This window comes from Mycetomoellerius zeteki, unplaced genomic scaffold (assembly GCF_001594055.1).
Source record: "Mycetomoellerius zeteki isolate Tzet28-1 unplaced genomic scaffold, Tzet1.0 scaffold64, whole genome shotgun sequence".
Classification (NCBI taxonomy): domain Eukaryota; kingdom Metazoa; phylum Arthropoda; class Insecta; order Hymenoptera; family Formicidae; genus Mycetomoellerius; species Mycetomoellerius zeteki.
The window spans coordinates 1969533-1991826 of NW_017257654.1; the positions used below are offsets into that span (position 1 = coordinate 1969533).

General features: G+C 30.5%; 5 protein-coding genes across 6 annotated transcripts; 4 read left to right on the top strand and 1 right to left on the bottom strand.

Moving 5' to 3' along the window:
- Positions 1–798: 798 nt before the first annotated feature.
- TfIIB (transcription factor IIB) lies at positions 799–2638 on the top strand. The gene is made up of 5 exons (XM_018457539.1): positions 799–919; positions 1361–1471; positions 1552–1738; positions 1813–2283; positions 2367–2638. The coding sequence occupies exons 1-5, from the start codon at positions 903–905 to the stop codon at positions 2526–2528; spliced, it is 948 nt and encodes a 315-aa protein (XP_018313041.1). The 5' UTR covers positions 799–902; the 3' UTR covers positions 2529–2638.
- Positions 2639–4198: 1560 nt separating this feature from the next.
- Positions 4199–5538, top strand: Sec8 (exocyst complex component secretory 8). The gene is made up of 5 exons (XM_018457512.1): positions 4199–4444; positions 4694–4770; positions 4849–5010; positions 5093–5262; positions 5439–5538. The coding sequence occupies exons 2-5, from the start codon at positions 4714–4716 to the stop codon at positions 5536–5538; spliced, it is 489 nt and encodes a 162-aa protein (XP_018313014.1). The 5' UTR covers positions 4199–4444; positions 4694–4713.
- Positions 5539–6528: 990 nt separating this feature from the next.
- LOC108728740 (mitochondrial 2-oxoglutarate/malate carrier protein) lies at positions 6529–9000 on the top strand. The gene is made up of 6 exons (XM_018457479.1): positions 6529–6832; positions 7753–7968; positions 8081–8211; positions 8329–8499; positions 8603–8702; positions 8787–9000. Exons 1-6 carry the CDS (start codon positions 6774–6776, stop codon positions 8986–8988), a joined length of 879 nt encoding a protein of 292 aa, XP_018312981.1. The 5' UTR covers positions 6529–6773; the 3' UTR covers positions 8989–9000.
- Positions 9001–11877: 2877 nt separating this feature from the next.
- Positions 11878–17511, top strand: Rev1 (Rev1 DNA directed polymerase). The gene is made up of 6 exons (XM_018457613.1): positions 11878–11965; positions 12074–13511; positions 14085–14526; positions 14619–15816; positions 16820–16962; positions 17149–17511. The coding sequence occupies exons 1-6, from the start codon at positions 11912–11914 to the stop codon at positions 17297–17299; spliced, it is 3426 nt and encodes a 1141-aa protein (XP_018313115.1). The 5' UTR covers positions 11878–11911; the 3' UTR covers positions 17300–17511.
- A 95-nt stretch (positions 17512–17606) lies between these two features.
- bur (GMP synthase burgundy) lies at positions 17607–22113 on the bottom strand. 2 transcript variants are annotated; one of them, XM_018457614.1, is made up of 9 exons: positions 21995–22113; positions 20350–20611; positions 20022–20234; positions 19600–19897; positions 19007–19484; positions 18684–18925; positions 18429–18599; positions 17886–18317; positions 17607–17739 (listed from the first exon to the last, which is right to left on the bottom strand). In XM_018457614.1, exons 2-9 carry the CDS (start codon positions 20562–20564, stop codon positions 17638–17640), a joined length of 2151 nt encoding a protein of 716 aa, XP_018313116.1. In that variant the 5' UTR covers positions 20565–20611; positions 21995–22113; the 3' UTR covers positions 17607–17637. The 2 variants fall into 2 exon arrangements, with proteins under 2 accessions (XP_018313116.1, XP_018313117.1); XM_018457615.1 differs by lacking the exon at positions 21995–22113 and adding an exon at positions 21890–21974.
- Between the last annotated feature and the right edge of the window lie 181 nt (positions 22114–22294).

Below are 22294 nucleotides of genomic sequence, written 5' to 3' on the forward strand. Positions count from 1 at the left end.
GGCTTAAGCTAGTGCATGAACCAATCAGAGAGCCGTATTAGCATCTTGAGACGTTGCTTGAGATTAGTCCGGATCTACAATAGATGTTTTAAGACTCATGCGGGGTCTACAATAGAAGTCGTAGCGGTCGTAGAGTCTTAAGTCGTAGAAAATTAACCAATCACAGTCGAATATGAAAAGAATACTCGACTATGATTGGTCAATTTTCTATGACTTAAGACTCTACGATCGCTACGACTTCTATTATAGACCTCACATTAAGCCGTAAGAAACTGACCAATTACAGTCGAATCCGAGGGGAATAATCGATTGTGATTCGTCCATTTCTTATGACTCAAGGCTTAAAACCCTATTGTAGATCCGAGGTAAGACCGGACTAGTCCAGTGTCCATGATGCTAGAAATCCGTCAAAGATCTCGAATGAAGAAAGAATTGACCAATCGCATTGATCATGTGACTAAATTGTTTAAATGTGATTGGTTAATTCTTTCTCTCTCCGAGATCTCGGACCAATTTCTAGCATCGTGGACAGTGGACACAAGGCTTATGGATTCCATCCCTATTGTAGATCCGGACTAATTGTAGGCATTGCAGAATTTGTACATTAAGCCCAAGACACAATGCGAGGGAATAGCGATAGCGATAGGAATAACATAGTTTCAACCTATCAGAAACTGTGTATTCCGGTGTATCCGATTTCTAATAGATTGAAATCGTGTTGTTCCTATCGCTATCGCTATTCCTTCGCATTGTGTCTTGGGCTTAACAGTGCATAAGTGCATTGCCAGTGATTGCCAGTATTGGATGTATCTTCCAGTATCTTCTATTGGAGTTTTTGGTGCTGGGTCAGTGTTGAACAGTGTTAGTTTATTCCAGTTTATTTTATCCACGAATGCGAAAACATGGCAAGTTCGTCACGGTAAGCTTCACGAAAAATGAATATTACTTTCGGACGAAAATGTAACAATGATCACGAGTCGTGTTTAATATTTACCGATATCGCAATTGAAGTATAAGAAGGTTAAGATTGCATATAATTATACAGTTTTATTTGCTATATAGGGCACACTTTATCAATATAGGAATAAATTAATCGTCATAAAGTTGGTCTGTAATACAAATATAATCTTAATAGTTAAATCAAAATTAACGTGCACGATCGTAAAATTATGTTAAGCTTCGATATAATATTGACAATTAGAAATAAAATCAGGATGAACAATTTATTTGTCCGTTTGTCTTCAATGACATTGGCAGAAACATGCCATAGATCTGTTTGAGCATAAGATTTATCTAAGTAATGCCAAATGTATGAATTATTCTCAAAAGTTAAATATTTATTTTTTAAATTTTCTTATAGGAATGCTACAAACAAGGTTTGTTGTTATGCACATCCAGATGCTCCACTTATAGAAGATTATAGGGCAGGAGATCAGATTTGTTCAGAATGTGGATTAGTTGTGGGAGATAGGTAAAGCAGTCACAGATACAAGTGTAAAGATAGATCTTCAATAAATTTGATACATTCATATATTTTTTATGTATTAACAGAGTGATAGATGTAGGGTCAGAATGGAGGACATTCAGCAATGAAAAATCAGGAGTGGATCCATCGCGTGTTGGTGGCCCAGAAAATCCACTCCTCAATGGTGCAGACTTGTCTACAATGATTGGACCAGGAACAGGAGCCGCGTCTTTTGATGGCTTTGGTACCGCCAAGTATCAAAATCGACGTACAGTTAGTATTCAATTTCTTTTTATTACTTTAAATGATAAAGTAAGTCATTACTAAAAAAATATTTTTTTTTTCAGATGAGTAGTTCTGATAGAACTCTACTTAATGCGTTTCGCGAGATTAATGGTATGGCAGATCGTATCAATTTACCGAAAACTATTGTGGACAGAGCCAATACATTGTTCAAACAAGTGCATGATGGCAAAAATCTGAAAGGTCGTGCAAATGATGCAATTGCTTCCGCGTGTTTGTACATTGCCTGTCGACAGGAAGGAGTGCCACGTACATTTAAAGAGATTTGTGCAGTCAGCAAGATAAGCAAGAAAGAAATTGGTCGATGCTTTAAGTTGATTCTCAAGGCTCTCGAAACCAGTGTGGATCTCATTACGACCGGTGATTTCATGTCTCGATTCTGTTCCAATCTTGGCCTTCCCAATATGGTACAGAGAGCCGCTACACATATCGCTAGAAAAGCCGTGGAAATTGACATTGTACCTGGAAGATCGCCCATCTCTGTCGCTGCTGCAGCAATTTATATGGCATCACAGGTATGCGAAACCATGGTGACATTACAGTCTGTAATTAAACAGGCACTATTGAGTTTATTTTCATACAGTTTTATCTTACACAGGCATCGGAAGATAAGAGATCGCAGAAGGAGATTGGAGACACCGCTGGTGTTGCAGATGTCACAATCCGACAATCATACAAATTGATGTACCCACATGCAAGCCAGCTCTTCCCGGAAGATTTCAGATTTGCCACGCCAATCGATCAGTTACCACAAATGTAAAGCGAAGAAAAAGCTTTACTTTCTTCTTCCGAAATATATTTGACCGTTTCAAAGAAATATTTGTTTTCCATCTCAAGCAATCGAACACACGTATAATTCAATATTTTATTTTTATCAACAGGGTACATTCCTGAATAATTTATATGTTAACATTCTTCTTTTTCTCTTTTTATTTTATTTTATTCAGATATTTTTCGAAGATATAATGGTGCTTAGGTGAAATATGTTTAACGTTCATATTCTATTATATTTTATATTTTATAAATATTATATCATGTGATTTATACTTCTACGCAGTAGAGCAACTCAACTCTTTCTGTTATTTCCTTCTGTTTTTATAATTTGTAGCACATTTGTGAGAAGCTCCATTCAGTTCTGCACTTGAAACAATTATTTTTTTTTCTGTCTCAATTGCACTATTAGAAAACAAATTCTTATAAAAGGGCCTTACGTTATTTGAAATACATGCATATATATAAGATAGATATATAAGTTTATAGTTGATATAATTGTATAATTAATATAGTTGTATAATTAATCGTAGTTATATATTAATTATATAAATATACAATTTTCTATAAATTGTATAATTTTTTATGTATATATAATTAATATATGAACTTAATTAATATTTATAACACCTATATTAACATAAAAGTTTAGAAAAGATATTTAAGGGAATCTATACAAAAGAAGGGAACATAAACCTGTATACGTATGCGTGATAATGTGCTAAATTCTACATTTTCTACAAAATTCTTATCTCTTTGATAAACTTGGTCCAATATTATTGATAATCGGAAATTATTTTTTGCAGAAACGCAATTGTAAGTTCCATCGCAATTAAGAACTGAAATATTGTACAATAAAAATTGTATAAAATTTATTCTGTGATATTTGAAAATGAAAGGAGGAGTAACGCTATCGCAAGTGTCTATAATTCTCCAATTTATATCCATGCGTGATATTTTTTAACATATTAAAGTATACCAGCCGATTACGTGTTGCATTACGTATTAATCCCTTTGTTCTTAAGATAATAATAAGTTTAAATTTAATTATTGGCTTCCAAGATACTTACTATTTTTTATAGATAAGCAATTTTTTTATAAAATAATTCTAGAAATTAGATTCGATCTTTATTACTCCTCCAACAGGCATTTCTTTCCAATTAATAAATTCTTTATGAAAATATTTTGCAATCATGCAAACCTATTCTAATTGTCGATAGAAAACACAAATATACGTAACACATTTCTTTGACACATGAACTGTATTTCTTTGCTGCGGGAAATTATAAATGTAAAGTACAAAAAATGTAACTGGAGACAGATTATCATTTTCCACTTTGTTCCTCATTTTTTTCCTCTTAAAATCTATTTCAAAGCATAACTGAAATGATAGTTTTACATGTGATTTCGCTCGGGAAATCCGTTGCGTGCTTGTTAAGCTTATTTTAATATCTAAATAAAAGTTTGTTCACGCGCTTTTTGTCCTCCATGTGACATTTTGACTGCGTTCACGCATGATGCGCATGATGCATCTTTTATTCTTGTTATTCATCGAATGTTAAATAAGGATAAATGATACATTATGCACATCATGCGTGAAACGGAACGCAGCCTTTATTTTCATGTAGTCACGTGACGTGGCAAGTATGAGTTTATGAGCTAGAGGGACAGAGAAGCGCGAGGGGAGACTTTTGTTTACGTTGGGGTGAAGGAGGTGACTTTTGAAGTAAAGAAAAATTTAGAACAGAGAAGTTGTCTTGTGTACAAAATAATTTAAAATCTGACATGATTAAATTATAATAATTAATAGGAGGGAACCTGCAAAGGAAAAGTTGTAATAAAAAATTCATGTTTCAACTTTCTATTTAAAATAAATTAAAAATCTTCTAATTCAAGTGGACTGGGGTAGGTTTTTCGGCTGTATTTTTCTCATTTACATCCATCCATACATATTATATATTTCCAAGAGAAAAGAGTTACATTAAGAAGAGTTAACCTTAATCTCAAAATACAAGTCTTTTTGGTTAGAATAATAATTATAAAAAAATGAAGTTAATAAATCTAAAGTATTTAATATATACAAATATTTAATGCTGCTCTAGTAAAGTATATATAAAGTTTTATATTGGTAAGTAACAATTTTTCGTTTTATAGTTCTTTGTTATAATTATAAAATGAATATAACGCCTCCCATCAAACCACCGCGAGGGATTAAACCGACAAAAGAAACGGCAAGCAAATCTTATAATTATGAAAAACCTCTCTTATTTTGAATTATATCAGAATAAGATGTCTTGCATAACTTATAGAGTGGTTTGCTGATCTCTGTCATCCGTGCTTTATCAGCAAGTGAAACAAACGAGCAACGTGAGATTGAGAAAGCCAAATTGGAAAAGGAATACAAACGAAGTGATCAACGATTGGAAGAATTGGTTTCGTCACATGATCAGGATCTCATGGAAGTTATGCAGGTATGTATGGACATGTATATTGGAATTTAACAAGAAACTTGTAACTTATTGTATGTATATAATGTGTTTTATATTTTTTTAGATATTTAGTGCACTATCTGAAAAAGTTACATCAGCGCGAGAAAAGATTCATTCAGTAAAGGAGAATCTGAATGCCTGCAAACAATTATTGAGATGCAAACGAGAGGAGTTATTGAATTTGTGGCTGGAAGGAATAGAACATAAACAAGTCTTATATCTTCTAAAAGATGTGTAAGTTATACTTACATATCGCTGTGTTGACAGAAAAGCGATACTTCAAAATTAGCAACTTTTCAGTAGATTGTTTAAGAAATTCTGAATATATATTTGAAATATAAATCAATACATATTTGAGATTTTAAAAATATATTTTCAATTGTTAATTGAATATAAATTAATTTTTTTAGGACTTCAGATTCATATGGACGTATGATAACAAGTTTAACCGAGCCTGAGCTATTACCATCCAATCTATCACATGATACTTTAACAGATCAACAATCATAAATCTCATTATTTTGTATATGTATAAAAGTAGTTTTACAAGTAATATATAAATATATACATATATATAATATAAAGAATTATAAATTTATAGTTTTAAATATACATTAAATAAATGTAGAATTATAAAACAATTTTTAAGTACAATTTTTTGTATTATGTAAATTAAAAGAAATTTTATGTACATTACGTTATAGTTAATAAAGTTATAATTCATATTTGATCCCATATTATTCAATAGCAACAAAATATATTTGAGAATTAAAATTTTCGCTTGAAGTTTGATGTAAAACTAATATTTAAAAAATTTTTTAATTATAATTTTTGAAATTTTAAATATTTCTTAATATTTTCCTAATATATTATGCAAATTTTTAAGAATTTAAATATTTACGTTTTACAGAGATATTTGCATTATTTTATATATTCTTACAATTCTTGGAATTTCAGTTAATGTTTATTTTATTATATTTTTCTGATATGTTGCATGTTTTGAGAATTTAAATTTTCGCGATTTACAAAATCGATTAAAACGTACGACTTGAAGTTAATAATTAGTTACTGTCAATAAGGTCACCAGCTTCTTTATCGACCGTAAAAACAATATTAGAATTATAAATTTAGAATCTCTAAAAATTTAAATAAATAATTTCAAAAATTTAATAATAAGTATTAAGAGAACATAATATCTATTGTGATATGAATTAATAGTTACTGAGTATCGTTAAAGCACACTTTACAATATCTTTAAAATTACAAAAGTTATTATATTGTTTATAACAGACATAAATAATAATACATGTAGTCCAACAGTCATAATGTATGAATATTTAGATATGACGCTGTATGTATATCTAATTATAATGTAACTTCACATATAAAATGAAGCATCCAACATTCAAGTTCAACACTAACGAAGTATCAATGCCATAGAAAGGTGGCGTTTCTGCTATTTTCGTAAATTCCGAATCAGCTGATAACGTATGACGCGAATGTCCAAAGGACGATCGTGAATCGCGACATACATATGACTCCAAGTGAATTTCGACCATTCCAATTTCTTCTGTGCCATGAGCGGTGCTAGCAGGACGTGTGTCCTTTGACAAACAGTTTTTTAATTATTTCGTTTTCTTTATATGTCGGGTGATTAATTATTTTGTACAAAAAGATACGTGTGATCGATATAGCACGATTAATATAGACGCGATATTTAACAAGTTTAATCAATTTAATTAAAAATGACCAGCCAAAAGACAGTACCGAACGGTATAAAGTTCCTCATTGGTGGGACATCTGGGTTTGTGTTCTTTTTATGTTTATTTTTGACGTGTGACATCTAGGAATAAATGCGACAATCTTAGAAAATATGTTTGTTACATTGTTTGATAATTATAAGAGAATTTCGTAATCATTAAGCTGGAGTTCAAAGGTCAAGATTACGTTTTATCAAAATTACTTCTTGCGAATTACATAACTGACATTGATAGTAATTAAAAACAGAAGATAAAAATTGAATTTGAATTTTTCATGATGATGCAATCAGCTGTTTATACATATTATACATGTATATATCTTATTAGCATACTATAAATAGAGTTGTAACCCTGGATAAATTAATATAGCTTCTCTTATAACCGATAGCTCTATTAAAATCTTAATTTTTAATAATTTATAAAAAATTGTACAAAAAATAATATATCTGTATTATATTAATCTTATTATTTCAATTTTTCACATATTTCAATTATTTTATAAATTAACTGACTTTATTTAATTTTTAGAAAATAAGAATATTAATGTGGTTTAATTTTCTTTAAATTTATACAATAATAAAATTTTATCAAAATATATTCTGATTGTTAATTTTTATTAAATATTAACTCGTATATGTATTATAAAATTTAATTGCTTAGACCAGAGAAGGTGTAATTTCATCACAATTGCGTGTAATGCATTAAGACAGTACGATCTGTGATAATTACACGTAAACATTCATTAATTGGGTCGTTTGAGTGTCAAAGCAGATCTTTTGTACTAATTGTGAGAGAAATTTATTATATTCAGGTTGTTTTGAAAAAGCAGAATAAAGAGAAGAAAGAGAAAGAGAGAGAGTTGTCTGATAAATTATCTATTAAAAATTATCCAATAAATTTGGAATTTATATTTTTATTTAAGAGATAATATCAATAAAGGACATATATATATATTTAATTACAGTATGGCAGCAACATGTTTTGTACAACCTTTGGATTTAATAAAAAATCGCATGCAATTAAGTGGTACAAAAACATCGACGTTAAGTGTTACATCATCAATTCTGAAAAATGAAGGTGTTTTAGCATTATATTCAGGCTTATCTGCCGGTTTAATGCGACAGGCCACATATACCACTACTAGACTTGGTATATATACATGGCTTCTGGAAGTTTCTTCGTAAGTTAATAAAAGTTAATTTTGTATATAAGATTTTACATAAGAATTTTATATAAGAAATTTTATATAAGAATCGAAGTGAATTTATATCAAGTATGTTTGCCTCATTTAGAAAAGATACGCAACCAAATTTCATTGTAAAAGCGGTACTTGGTATGGCGGCTGGTTGTGTCGGAGCATTTGTAGGTACACCCGCTGAAGTAGCTTTAATTAGGATGACAGCAGATGGAAGATTATCTATTGGTAAATTTGTAATTTTTTCCATACAATAAGATTATTACTTTGTATATGTTATTAGTTTAGTATACATATCCACGTACATATTATAGAATTTAAACATTTAAAATATTTTAAATGCAGCTGATAGACGCAATTACAAAAATGTGTTCGATGCATTATTCCGTATAATTAAAGAGGAAGGTCTCTTTACGTTATGGCGTGGCGCCATTCCTACTATGGGACGAGCTATGGTTGTAAACGCAGCACAGTTGGCATCATACTCTCAGGCAAAACAAGCATTGCTAGATACAGGTTTGTAGACATATTGCATCGTTATTAGATCCTCTGAAGTTATATCAATGATACTACAATGGTTACATTTGTTTTATATTGTATTTTTTTTCTTTTAAAATAGGATATTTTGAGGAAAATATAGTATTACATTTTGCAAGCTCTATGATTTCTGGTTTAGTCACCACTGCCGCCTCTATGCCTGTAGATATAGCTAAAACAAGGTATTACACGAGTTCATAATATCGTTTAAAATTCAATTAACATTCTTAATATGTGATTCACATGTTTAATGATCTTTCTTTCAGAATTCAAAACATGAAAACAATAAATGGCAAACCAGAATTTACAGGCGCAATTGATGTCCTGACCAAAGTTATAAAGAACGAAGGATTGTTTGCATTGTGGAAAGGATTCTTCCCATATTACGCACGTCTAGGGCCTCATACAGTCTTAACATTCATTTTCCTTGAGCAAATGACTGCTGCTTATAAAACATACTTGTCATAATAATTGCAATTGTATGCGATTGCAAAAAGTTATCAATGATTTAAGGCTTCAAAATCTTGTTTCCTTTTTGCTTCATCAATGCTTTCATATATTTTCAAAAGCATTATTTTAATAACCCATTTTCTAGCATATATATATATATACTGTGGAATATTACGCACATAATTGCAATATCATTTTGTATAAATATATATAGAATTCATAATTTGTCATGTAATAAATATTTTTATAGCGGCTTTTATGAAATTGGTCGGTTCTAAAATGGTTAATTTCTAAAAAGTATATTCTCATATTTTAATTGAAGAATGGCACAAACATAAATTTCCATTTCAATATAAGTATAGTTTATGCATTTTCAATTTTCTGACATACAAAGTACATTTTCTGATATATATGCAATATATTAAGATATTTTGCTATTCTATTGTAGAGAGAGGAAGATATATATTATATTCTGTGAATATGTATGAATATAGAGTTCGTCTGGTACGAACTTGTCTTGTATAGGCATGCCATTTGATTCTCAGCCATTTAGTTGTTATTTTCAATATTATTTTATATAAAATTTGTTTTAATAGATGTATATTTTGGATATTCAAATTATATCTTATATAATAAGAGCCGGTATTGTTACTATATAGATATGAAAATTGAACAAATATACTAAAATAGTGTGCATTAAAGTGTATTTAAAGTAATGTGTTTAAATGTATTAAATATTAATCTAAAAAAAATAATGTCGTACAATAACATTGTATCAATAATATTGTACTAAAATAACAAAGATTTAGTAATAAAAACTATATTTTGATTGTAAGTTTACTACTTTTATTTTTAACAAGAGAAGTTCGACAAATGTAAAATAAAAAAAATCTGAAACTTTGCATGTTTTAATTTTAATATAGATAGATCTATATCACAAAAAATTATTTTAACTGCTGAAATTCGATTTTAGAGGTGTAACATCTTAATTCTTGAATAAAATCGATTTTTACATTTATAAGCGAATCTCGGAAATAATTAGAAATACGAAAAAAATGTTTCCAACAAAAGTTTCATGGTTTCAAAAGTACTTTTGTAACGTGATTAGATTTTTGAAAAATGTTAAATTTTTCAATATACCCCTACTAATTCCTTTTTCTTAAATTAAAAAATTTTTTTTATACACTGATCGAAATCCTATACTGACATTGCAGATAGGCTAACGCAACCAAAAATTGGCTGCTGCAGCCAATTAAAAATGCTATGCCATATTTTACCATCTAATTTGCTGCAGCAGCCAATCTTTTTTTCAGTGTATAAGTGTGCTTTCAGCTTATTTCTCAAAAACATATTTACGGAACACAACTTTATCATATGGCTAAAATATTTAGCGTAAAATAAACTATTTTAATTGCAAAAAAATTTTTAAATTAGGTCCATTTATTCCAATTCATACAAAGTTTCAAATTATTTTTTATTTTACACTTGTCGAACTTCTCTTGTAAGTAAGATAAAACAAAGTATTTTATCAAGAAAACTTTGAGGATTAAAAATAAAACATTTAATATAAAAAATAATTAAAATATTAAAAAATTACATTTCTTATGTAATTGTTTATTTGGCTCGAGAATGACTATAGTTTCCGGTAATTGCGTGATCAAAATTTATACAAACTCAAAATGTGAAATCTACGGTTTCGCTTTATTGTATCTTGAAATTAATTTCTTTATTACATCATAAATTTTTACGACGAAAATTGTTAACAAAACGACAATACGATAGTGCAACAAGGTCATGAAATCGATGCTGGAACTCAAGAACGTTTGACTTAAACTTAATTCGCATATACATATAAAACGGAGCAAATGTGATGGTCAAATATTGATTTAAAAAATGCCAGATATAATTTTTAATATCAATGGCTGCGTTCAGCAGAATGTTCGTTTTGCAACTGTTGGAAGTTTCTTTCGAGCTGATTGGATCATACTTTTAGATCTAGAAGAATGGTCCTATCTCAGCAGACAATCATAAAACGGTTGCAAAACTGTTGAGTCTGCTGAACGCAGCTAATCCCTCATGTTGCAGCACTTGCAGCGTGAGACAGATGACGGAAGCCTTGCGCAATACGCGCATTGCGCAACATTTGGCGGCAAAGAAATAATAGACTCGCTATTATCATGTCACACAAATATAAAAAAATGAAATTCACACTTTGTCGTGTAAATTATTACAAATTGACAATCAATGAAATATAATTGCGATAAATTAAACATTGTCGATTTGAATCTCGAGATGGAGTTATATTTGTGATGCAGTTTTCTGCCTTTGAGGTTATAAACACTTTGCTGTATTGCAATAATTTTTCTTATATATTTATATTTGTATATACATATATATATGTATCAATATTTGTATATACATATATATATATTTATAGCTCTTCTTTTATATATATATTTTTATGGCTGTGCCCTCGTACGAAGATCAATTCAGCCAGGTATTTATTGATAAATATCTATAGTCTGTATCAATTAAATAACTAGAGTTAAATAAAAATATAAGATATTAATTCTCTTTTGCAAGTAATATCTTTATTTATATTTATTTATATAATAATATAGTTATTTGATAAATAAATATATATAAATTACTCGCAAATTTGAACTGAAAGCATTGACTTTTATGTCTCTTTATTAGTTAATTAGATTTAATCTTAAAAAGCCGTTTTATATTATATATTATATTAATTCTCTTATTATACATATTAATTTTATACAACAAGAGAGGAAAACTACAACGAGCTAATTAAAATTTAAAAAGTTCTGAAGTTCTAATTTTACATAATTAAACAATTTTTTGTTAACTCTTTTTATTTCAGTATACATCTGTTGTATGATAATTATCAATCAAGAAATTTGTACATTACCAAATTAGTATAATTATGTCAAAGAAAAAAAGAGATCATGATTGGGGAGAAAATGGTTTTGAAGATTGGGTGAGTATAATTATGTTTATATGTAATATTAAATTATTAATTTTTATTATTACATTTATTTATTCTTGAATTATTTTTTAATGAGTATAATTTTTTAATATTTTTCAGGGCGGTTATATGGCTGCAAAGAAAGCTAAATTGGAGGAACAGTTTCGCGATACAGCTAGCAAAGAGTTTAAAGAATCATCAAAACTGTTTGAAGGAATTGCGATATTTGTTAACGGTTATACAGATCCAACGTCGGATGAGCTGAGACGTCTAATGATGATGCATGGAGGAATATATCATCATTATATGCGTCCTAAAATCACGACTCATATTATAGCGTCTAATCTACCATATTCCAAAATAGTGTTATACCGAAAGAGCCAGAATCCAATTCCTATCTGCAAACCACAATGGATCATCGATAGCATAACAGCTGGAAAGATTTTGAATTTTCAAAATTATTTACTTTATTCTAATAGTACTAATTTACAGCCTCAGTTGGCATATAAATTAAATAATAAGGATAATGCTAGTTCAATCATATACAATAAACAGGGTATTGAGAAGCCTGAAACTTCAGCGAACACTGTTTGCAGAGAAACAGATATAAATAATAAAAATATATCAAAACACGATGTGTGTAATGATGCATTGAAACAAGACTCAAACAACTCTTGTCAATCTTCGAATACAAAAATAAGTGCGCAGTCTACAAGGGATGCTGAGTTTCTGTCAACATTTTATAGTAATTCGAGATTGCATTATATTTCTACCATGGGAACTATGTTTAAAGATTATGTGAACGAGTTAAGAGATAAAAGCGACGGAGTATTTTCCGGTCTTGAGCGTTTAATAAAATTAAGAAGTACCAAGAATGCATCAGTTTCAGTTACTTGCGAATCAGAATCTGAAGATGAGACAATTTGTTTTACAGATAAAGTTACAAGTAAAGTGAACCATAAGCAAAAACCTGTTATAATGCATATTGACATGGATTGCTTTTTCGTATCGGTGGGAATCAGAAATAGACCGGAATTGCAAGGTGTACCGGTAGCGGTAACGCACGCAAAAGGCAACACGTTTTCGGCAAATTACGACAGCAAAGAAGAGTTTGGATCGATGTCGGAAGTAGCTTCATGCTCGTACGCAGCGAGAAAGGCTGGCGTGAAGAATGGCATGTTTCTGGGAGAAGCGTTAAAACTGTGTCCAAACTTGAAGACAATTCAGTACGATTTCGAGGGTTACAAAGAAGTTTCATACATACTGTATGACACCGTGGCATCCTACACTTTAGATATCGAAGCAGTAAGCTGCGACGAAATGTATGTTGATTGCACGAAAATTTTTGAAGCATCTGGACTTTCACCATTAGAGTTTGCTACTATAATTAGGAATGAAATAAAGCAGAAGACGGATTGCCCGGTATCCACGGGATTTGGTAATAACAAGTTACAAGCAAGATTGGCAACGCGAAAAGCTAAACCCGATAATCAGTTCTATCTCAACGATCAGAATGCAGAAACATATATTCAAACTTTTAATATAAGAGATTTACCAGGTACTTTTGAGCGATCAATTTATTTGCATTATTTTGTAATAATAAAATATTAGATTTAAGGATGTTTTATACATATTTTCAAAACGATAACAAAATTATGAAAAAATTATAGATTATTCTAAATTATTTGTTCTATATCTTTATAACTAATCAGTTAATCGTAATAAAACTTTGCATAAGTTACTTTGAATATTTAAAGTACTTATAAAAGAAAAATGTAAATTTTTTAGTTATTTTTTTAAATTTTCATTTTTAACAATAAAAATAATAAATAAAATAAATAAGCTACAAAAATGTTATTAAACAAAAATATATTCACACAACTTTCATATAATATGTGTATAGTTTATTTGAAGTGTAAATATTAAACATATTTCCAAATTTAATTTTCTTTGCAGGGACTGTACATGTGATACATCCTTAAAAAAACTTTTGTTAATCGAATATATTAAATTTGTATTCTATAATAAATATAAACACTTAGCTTTAACTTTTTTTCAATCATTTCATTATCTTTATTAAAATTAAGATTTAATTTATTTAAATTTTTTCTTCGTCTTTTTTTATTTGTAGGTGTTGGTGGAACAACGACTTATAAGTTACATAAAATGAATGTGCATATATGTAAAGATTTGCAGAAGATCTCGTTGGGAGTGTTACAAAAAGAATTCGGTAAAAAGTTGGGAGAGCAGTTGTATAAGATGTGCCGTGGATTAGACGATACAAAGCTAAATCTGGAATATGTTAGAAAATCTGTATCGGCCGAAGTTAATTATGGCATAAGATTCCAAAATAATGGCGATGCTATCGATTTTTTGAGTGAATTATCTGTGGAGGTGTGTAATCGATTGACAGCAGCTCGTGCAAAAGGTAGATGCATCACGCTAAAATTGATGATCAGAGCTGAGGAAGCACCGAAGGAAACTGCGAAATTCATGGGTCACGGTCTTTGTAATTATATAACAAAATCGAAAAATCTTATAGCAGCTGTTGACGATATCAGTATCATCAAAAAGTGAGTTTTTACTATTGATCTATCAACGTTGTATATATTTTATGCTTTTTTAATATATTTTTTGCGAAATAAGTACATGTTTTATGATTTAGGGAAGTTATAAATATATGGAATCAGTTACATTTAATACCCGAAGATATGAGAGGAATTGGAATACAAATATCCAGATTAGAAATATGCAAGACTAAACAAGTTAAAAGTAGTTTAATCAATTTCTTTAATAAAACGAAAAAATTACAACAACCGTGTGATAAAATGTTAGGAGATGATAACAAAGATTGTGTCTCGGACGAGAAATCTAAACCGGATTGCTCTAAAGTGCCTTCAACAGAATCATCAAGAGTAATAAAAAAAAATGGTGATACAGAAATTAGTAATTTGCCGTTGGAATCGGTAAAATCTTCTGAATCAACCGGTGTGACAATTCCAGTCGGACCGTCGGTGATAGCAACTAAACCAAATAAAAAATTACGCAATCCTAAGATAAATGAAAATATTACTAAAGTGAAGGATTTATTTGTTGGAAAATCCAATAAGAAAGCAACGCAAAAACAGACGTCTCAAGAGAATTTCTTTAAACAAGTAAAACCAAATAGCGGAAAATCATCGAAATATGAGATACCGCGAATACAAGATATCGATATGTCCGTGTTAATCGAATTGCCCGCAGATATAAGAAATGAGATACTTGATGAATACAAAAGAAATAAAAAACAAGCTAGTATGAATACCGCAGATACGGATCAGGTAAATGAAGTTTTGCATGACGAAGAAACTTTAAATGTACAGAATTGTTCGCAAGTTGATCCGGATGTTTTATCAGCTTTAATGAAAGACGATTTGCATCCCGATGTGCAACGCGATGTGCAGATGTACTGTGATATGAAAAGAGAAGCGAATAAAGTTAATTTGAAAGAAATAAATAAAAAAAGCGATAGTGAGCGATTGAAAGAAACGGATGCGTCTTCAAAGATTAGTGATAATCATAGACATAAAGAGAATGCAATACTTAATGTAAATAGCACTTGTATAGATGAAGCCAAATGTATACTACAAAAGAACGCAATGCATGAAAAGGATCAACTGTATGAAAAAGATGCTGTCGAAGCAACATCTACATCGTATCAAATCAATCATGTTGATAGTTCATACAATAATGTTACGATAGATAAAGCCGATACCTTTATTTTACAGAATTTAAGTATTTTACATAACAATGAGAACGTAGATAAACATCAGGAAATGTTGATTAATCTTGTGAATCATCTCTTCACCCTTCCATTACAACAGGTACCACAGAAATTATTTCATTAAGACAAATTATTAAATAGGAACTGAGTTCTAGCATTCTATTTTTGAGATCTGGTGCACGTAACTGTCGCAATTTCGATCAATATTAAATATTGTATAAAATTATTTCTTAACAATACAAATTATTTACCTGTTATTGCCATAATATTGACGTATTAGATGCATCAGAGATACTTATTTTTTCCCCTATACGTGTATATTTATCAGATTTTACAAAAAATGGTGAATTCTATTTGTTAAAGTGTGATGTCTTATCTGTAAATATTTAATGCATTGGTGTTCAGATCCCCCGATCTGTATAGAATTAGCAGTTGTAAAATATGTTAACGTCATGAACATGACCATCATGCCGAACATTACATGGTAACTGTGACATTGGCACAGTAACGAGTAAAGTTATGGAAGATACAAGTCTGATGATAAAAAAAAGTGTGTTAGCAATATTTCATGATAATTATTAGCTTATCACAGTACGTTGCGTGGCGTAATTTTATATTTCAGTATTTTCAGTTTCAAATTTATCCTTATTGTACATTCGGAATATGACTTTGAGAAAACTTAATTCTAGTTTCAACACAAACATGATATGAATTATTAACATATTTTATATGTGAATATCGAAATAAATATTAATAAAAAAACCATTCAACTTTTCATATACTATATTAAATAAGTAAAGTGGACAGGAAAAGAAATTGAATAAATTTAGCAGAATTTGAAATGCCCTATTAAATTACCACCAAAATTTGTATGTATAATCCACTTGAGACTTTATCCAATCTTTAACATAAAATCAAATAAAATCTCTCTTTTTGAATTAGCATAGTTTGGAATGAAGAATTTGTCTTTCTCTTTTTTTTCTCTTATTTTATCTTTACATAATATTTTTATCAAATAATATACATACGGATTATTTGAAAATTTACGTATATTATGTAAAGATATTTTTGGCTTCAACTAAAGTAAATATGATATTTTATAGGTAAAATTGCAAATACAAACATGGGTTACTAAATCTAACGTCGTGAATGAAGTAGACTTCCTGTCACTAGCGACGTTTCTTAGCATGCTTCCAGAAAAGAAACGTATCGAAGATTTACATGTCTTGTTGAAAACCATGTACAGGTAATCTATCTTTAAAATATTTGTTATAATAGACGCTTTTCACTTCGTAACAAATGGATAATAAATAATACAACGATGCAGATTTTAAGAAACAGATATCGCTTTACTCGCTCATGATCGATAAATAAAAATATTCGGCATATGATACATTAAACGTACTTATCTATCTATCTGTTTTTTTTTTAGATGTACAACGAAAACTGGGAACTGCATTTGGCATAAAACATATAGAAGAACCGTGAAACATGTTCAACGTTATATGCAGATCGAATACAACAACAATATAATGGTACCGTTGATCAGATGTAATGATCCGAGATGTAATAACGATAATTGAATTCGAAATCTCGTAAATTTAATAAATTAAATTTCTACTAATGAGTGTGTAATATAAGAAATCTATTTACAAGCAAATGTGATATCTTTAATTTCAATTGAACGCAATACCGTTCTTTGTCTAGAGAAGCTAGTAATACACGACTCGTTTAATGTATGCCTTTGGAAAAGTTTGCTCGGTCTTGTATAAATTAGTAAGAAGTCAACCTCGAATTCGTGTATTTCTTTTGTAATATTTATATATATATATATATACCTTTTTAAATATCTTTTTTCGCTTTGTAATCGTTACGCGCGCAGGGATGGTGAAAAAATAGAAAGGGGTCAAATGAGCGTTTACTACTCCCATTCAGTTGTTCCCGGAGGTTTAGACGTTAGGTCATATAAAACGCGTGAGATTCCGGGCACCGTGGATATTTCAGTTACCATCTTTTTCACCACCTGTGAAATATAATTAAAGTAAATTATACAATTAAGTTAATTATACAATTAATTCTTAATATATTAAATAATTAAGTGCATACGTGTATGCATGTATATATAATTATATATACTATATATAGATATGAAAAGATGCATGAACTTACATGTATTGGCAAATCTTTGCCAGGAACGGCGGGTATACCAGTCATGAAATCATTAGTACAGAACGGCCTAAGCACGACGGAACGTTGGCATGATAATGTTCGACATGCCGTGTCGCGGTCAAAATGTATCGGTATTAAAACAACGGGCATCTGGTTAATGGCTCCCATACAACCATTAGAAGCCAACACTTGATTAGCTAAGTGATCCGCTTGTCGTAACGTCGCTATCACATTCGAGGTGAGATACGTAGGCGTGATATCTTGAATTGGATGATGAAGCTGCGGTCCAAAGATGTAGCACACACGATTTACATTGTGACACACGCGTGGAATTAGTTTCGCAAGGAACAACATATCCTCCCACTCCACACCTTCGGATACAGTCTCTTCACACGATAAACCTACTGCATAGCTATAACTTCTTCGATCACCCTATATACAAGTAAAAATCAAAAATATTTCAATATCTGATTAATTAAATAAAAAATTAAAAATCAAATATTTCGATATTAGTGGCTCTTGTATGATATAATTTTCAAATACCTGAACTCCTACGCTACGAATAGGCAAGAGAGTCGCTGCGATATGACGATGACTCGAAACCCTACGGAGTTGCTGGCGCTCGATTTCGCTCGTCGCACCTTCCACGCGATTTAATAACGCGTGTTTTTTCTGAAGCATCTGTTCGTATTCGGCCATTATTTTTACTATGACCTTGAACAATTACAATTCATATTAATGATTCATTGAAGAGACAATTGTGGAATTTTAATTTTTTTTACTTTACGTTTATAATACCTGTGTTTCGGAAAAGTCCTTCTCTATGTAAGGCTCATCCGCGCAAAGGATTCGTACTGCAAGTCCAGGACCTGGGAATGGATGACGCGCCACAAGTGCTGCCGGTAATCCGAGATCACATCCCAACTGTCTTACCTCGTCTTTATGGAAATCTTTCAATGGTTCAACTACATATCCTTGTGTTCGTAATACTCTCACAAGTTCGCTGTCGTTATGATGCGTCTTTATAGCATCCGCTTTACCTAAACGAATAAAATAAAAATTTATATTTTTGCAACACGAAAACAGGAATTTATAAAAAAATTCTAAAAATAGAGATTTACCACTGACTGAGACGCTTGCACTTTCTATTAAATCAGGCCTGAGAGTGCCTTGCCCGAGAAAAATATCCTCTGGCTTCAATCCCATTTCTGCCATCGCCTCGTTTGCGACTCTTATGAAAACATCACCTATAATTTTTCGCTTTTCCTCTGGATTAGTAGTCTCGCATAACATCTTGGTTAACCTGGTTCTTGGACTACTCGCTGTACCACACATTCCTTTATTATTCGTAATATTGGCGTTCATTACAGGTGCGACATTGTCCAATGGGACCGTCGTCGTTCCCTGCATGAAATAACGACCAGCGTTTACTACTCTTAACGTGACACACAATTGGGCTAGACTTTGTTCCACGAATTGCGTTTCTCCTTTACGCATGAAGCCGTTATTAATGTGTAGAGCTATAACTTGCTCCTTACTTAAAGCTTTTTGTAACAAAGCTGCACACACTGTTGAGTCCACACCACCGCTCACTAATAACTGTAACAATTTACATAAATTTAAGTGAAACACCTCTCTTGTTATTTAAAATATTGCAATGTTATTTTAAGAGCTTAATTCATATTTTGAGTTAGAATACTTATTAATTACATACCAAAACTTTTTTATCGCCTACAGTATTTCTGATGTATTGGATACACTGTGCCTCTCGATCGCGAATTGTATAATTACCCGTAAGGCCAGCGATACCGAATAAAAAGTTATGTAGCATAGATTTTCCGTTAGGCGTTAAATCCACTTCCGGATGAAATTGCACGCCATATAAATTCATTTTATCACTCGCTATACCTGCTACAAAGCTTGACGATCTGGCAGTAGTACGAAAGCAGTCGGCCACCCTATCTATGCTATCTCCATGGCTTAATAGTACCATTTGCTCTTTGTCCAAGCCCCTAATACAAATAATTCGTCATTGCATTTTTTTTATAATAAAGAATATTTTTCATGAGGTTTTTATAGTTCATAGACAAATAAGTACTAATTAATCATTTGATATTTCCAACATAATTTACATACTTAAATAACAGGCACTTGGTATCAACTTCAATAGAAAACTGGCCATCCTCTCGAATTTCTCTTCTGGCTACACTACCACCGAATTCCTTATTCATCATCTGCATCCCATAACAAATACCTAATACAGGAATTCCTATTCGGAAGATATCAGCATCATATCTAGGTGCATCTTCCGCATATACTGAACTAGGACCACCAGAAATTATAATAGCTCTGAAAAGATCAAAATAATTATATATATATATATAAATTACAATTATAATTTCATTCAAATCAATCCTACTTATATGTGCAATTATGATGATGATATTAAAAATGTATATCTTACTTATATCCTTTCTCTTGAAGAGTAAATGCAGGTGTATCAAGTGCAAGAATTTCACTATGAACATTTAATTCACGAATCTTTCGGTCTATTACTTTCCCATATTGTGCACCTGCATCTAAAATAGCTACTCTTTCATCAACAATGTCCATGGCTACTTCATCGGCACCATTATTTCTCTCAACGCGAAATAGCAATCCATCGGCACTTTTTTCCATTTCAATATTACGTTTGTTAATGTTAATATTGTTGCTATATTACTAACCTGTAATAATTTCAAAAGAAATAAAGAATAACACAGCATTGAAACAAAAAACGATTATAAATTGTAATAAAATTATGATTTAACATTTTATTATAGTACGAGAAAGTATGATAAATCTATACATTATTCAATTTTAATTTTAAAAAAGTGCAGTCTTCCCATTTCTTTATATATAAATACTAATGTTTTATTTTATATTTTCTATTCAATGATGGAGATATATATATATATATAATTCTTTTATACTGATTAATTATATTAATAAATCAATTTTCTGTACTCCTTAATCCGTTACAGTAATAATCTTTATGATTATATAACTAAACTTACTCAATATTGTTTTCACTTAATATCTTTATCAGAGACATTGATAATAAAGTCCAAGTATATTAATGACGAAAGCATAAACAATAAAAAATTAAATGAGATAATTAAATCAGTATATATTCCAACATGTATTTTAAATATAAGCAAAGTAGTTTTTCATATACTTTAAACTATATTCTATATATTTTCTTTAAATGCTATTAACTATAATCAATATTTGATTATAATAAAAAGTTTATAAAACATGTGTAAAGATTGAAAAAAAAAAAAATATATATTGATAACCTTTTTATATGAAACATAATTTCTTAGTTATTTTTCAATATGAGTTTACACTAGCAAACAAATCTCTTTTAAATCATCTCAGAAATTAATTTTATTCTTTAAAACAAAATTTTTTGTAATATTAATATTATATTATAGGCATATATACATTTATATATACATATATATATTTGTTTTATACACACATATATATATATATGAATATGTATTTTTCACATGTGTGTTAATAGAATAAATCGAATAAACTCATCTACAACAAAAGAAAAATTTTGATGTAACAATGAAAGAAGCTCGAGTTCTTAAGAAAATGGAATTGACAAATTCTGTACAATTATACTTTACTGTTAAGATTTCACAAATACTCGCATGTTCAGAACGTTTATTTCAGATTATAGAACTTTACATCAACAAATATTGATTTCGAAAGGTATTATTCTTCTGTTAATTGTACAAAAAGTGACAAGAGGTACAGGTGATGAGAACGTCACTGTCTCACATGTTAATAGATATCTCGACGAGTAATTATACGTCTGTAACACTTGTCGTTCGCCAGCTGGACGATTCGCTCGACACACCCTATACACGTGCTCCAAGAATCGCGCTCGTGAATTCCGGCTGTACTTCGCCGAGCCGCCAGTTGGTTATTTAACGAAAAACAAATCTCACCGGGCGTGCGAGGTGCGCCTCGGCGGTACGTTCGCGCAGCGAATCCGCAGACTATAGGTTATCTCGAGCGTTGTCGTCTGATCCGATGACTGTCGTTTGGCTTACCGGATCGTTTAACGGGAGGCACCGCTCGTGAAGACCACCGAATAAAGTAAAACTAATCGCAGAAGAACGGAACAGACAGACATCAAACGAAGCGGCCATTCGATCGCCACAATGCAGCGCGATCGTTGACTGCTTTCAAGTAGCGGTCGCACAGGTGCGCCAACTCTCGCGCCATGAAATCCCCGCAATTCGGGGATTATGAAGTCACAAGTCACGCATAATTGTTGTTCTCCTTATAAGTATTAATTATATATACATATAAATATTATTAATATATATAATATTAATTATATATATAGT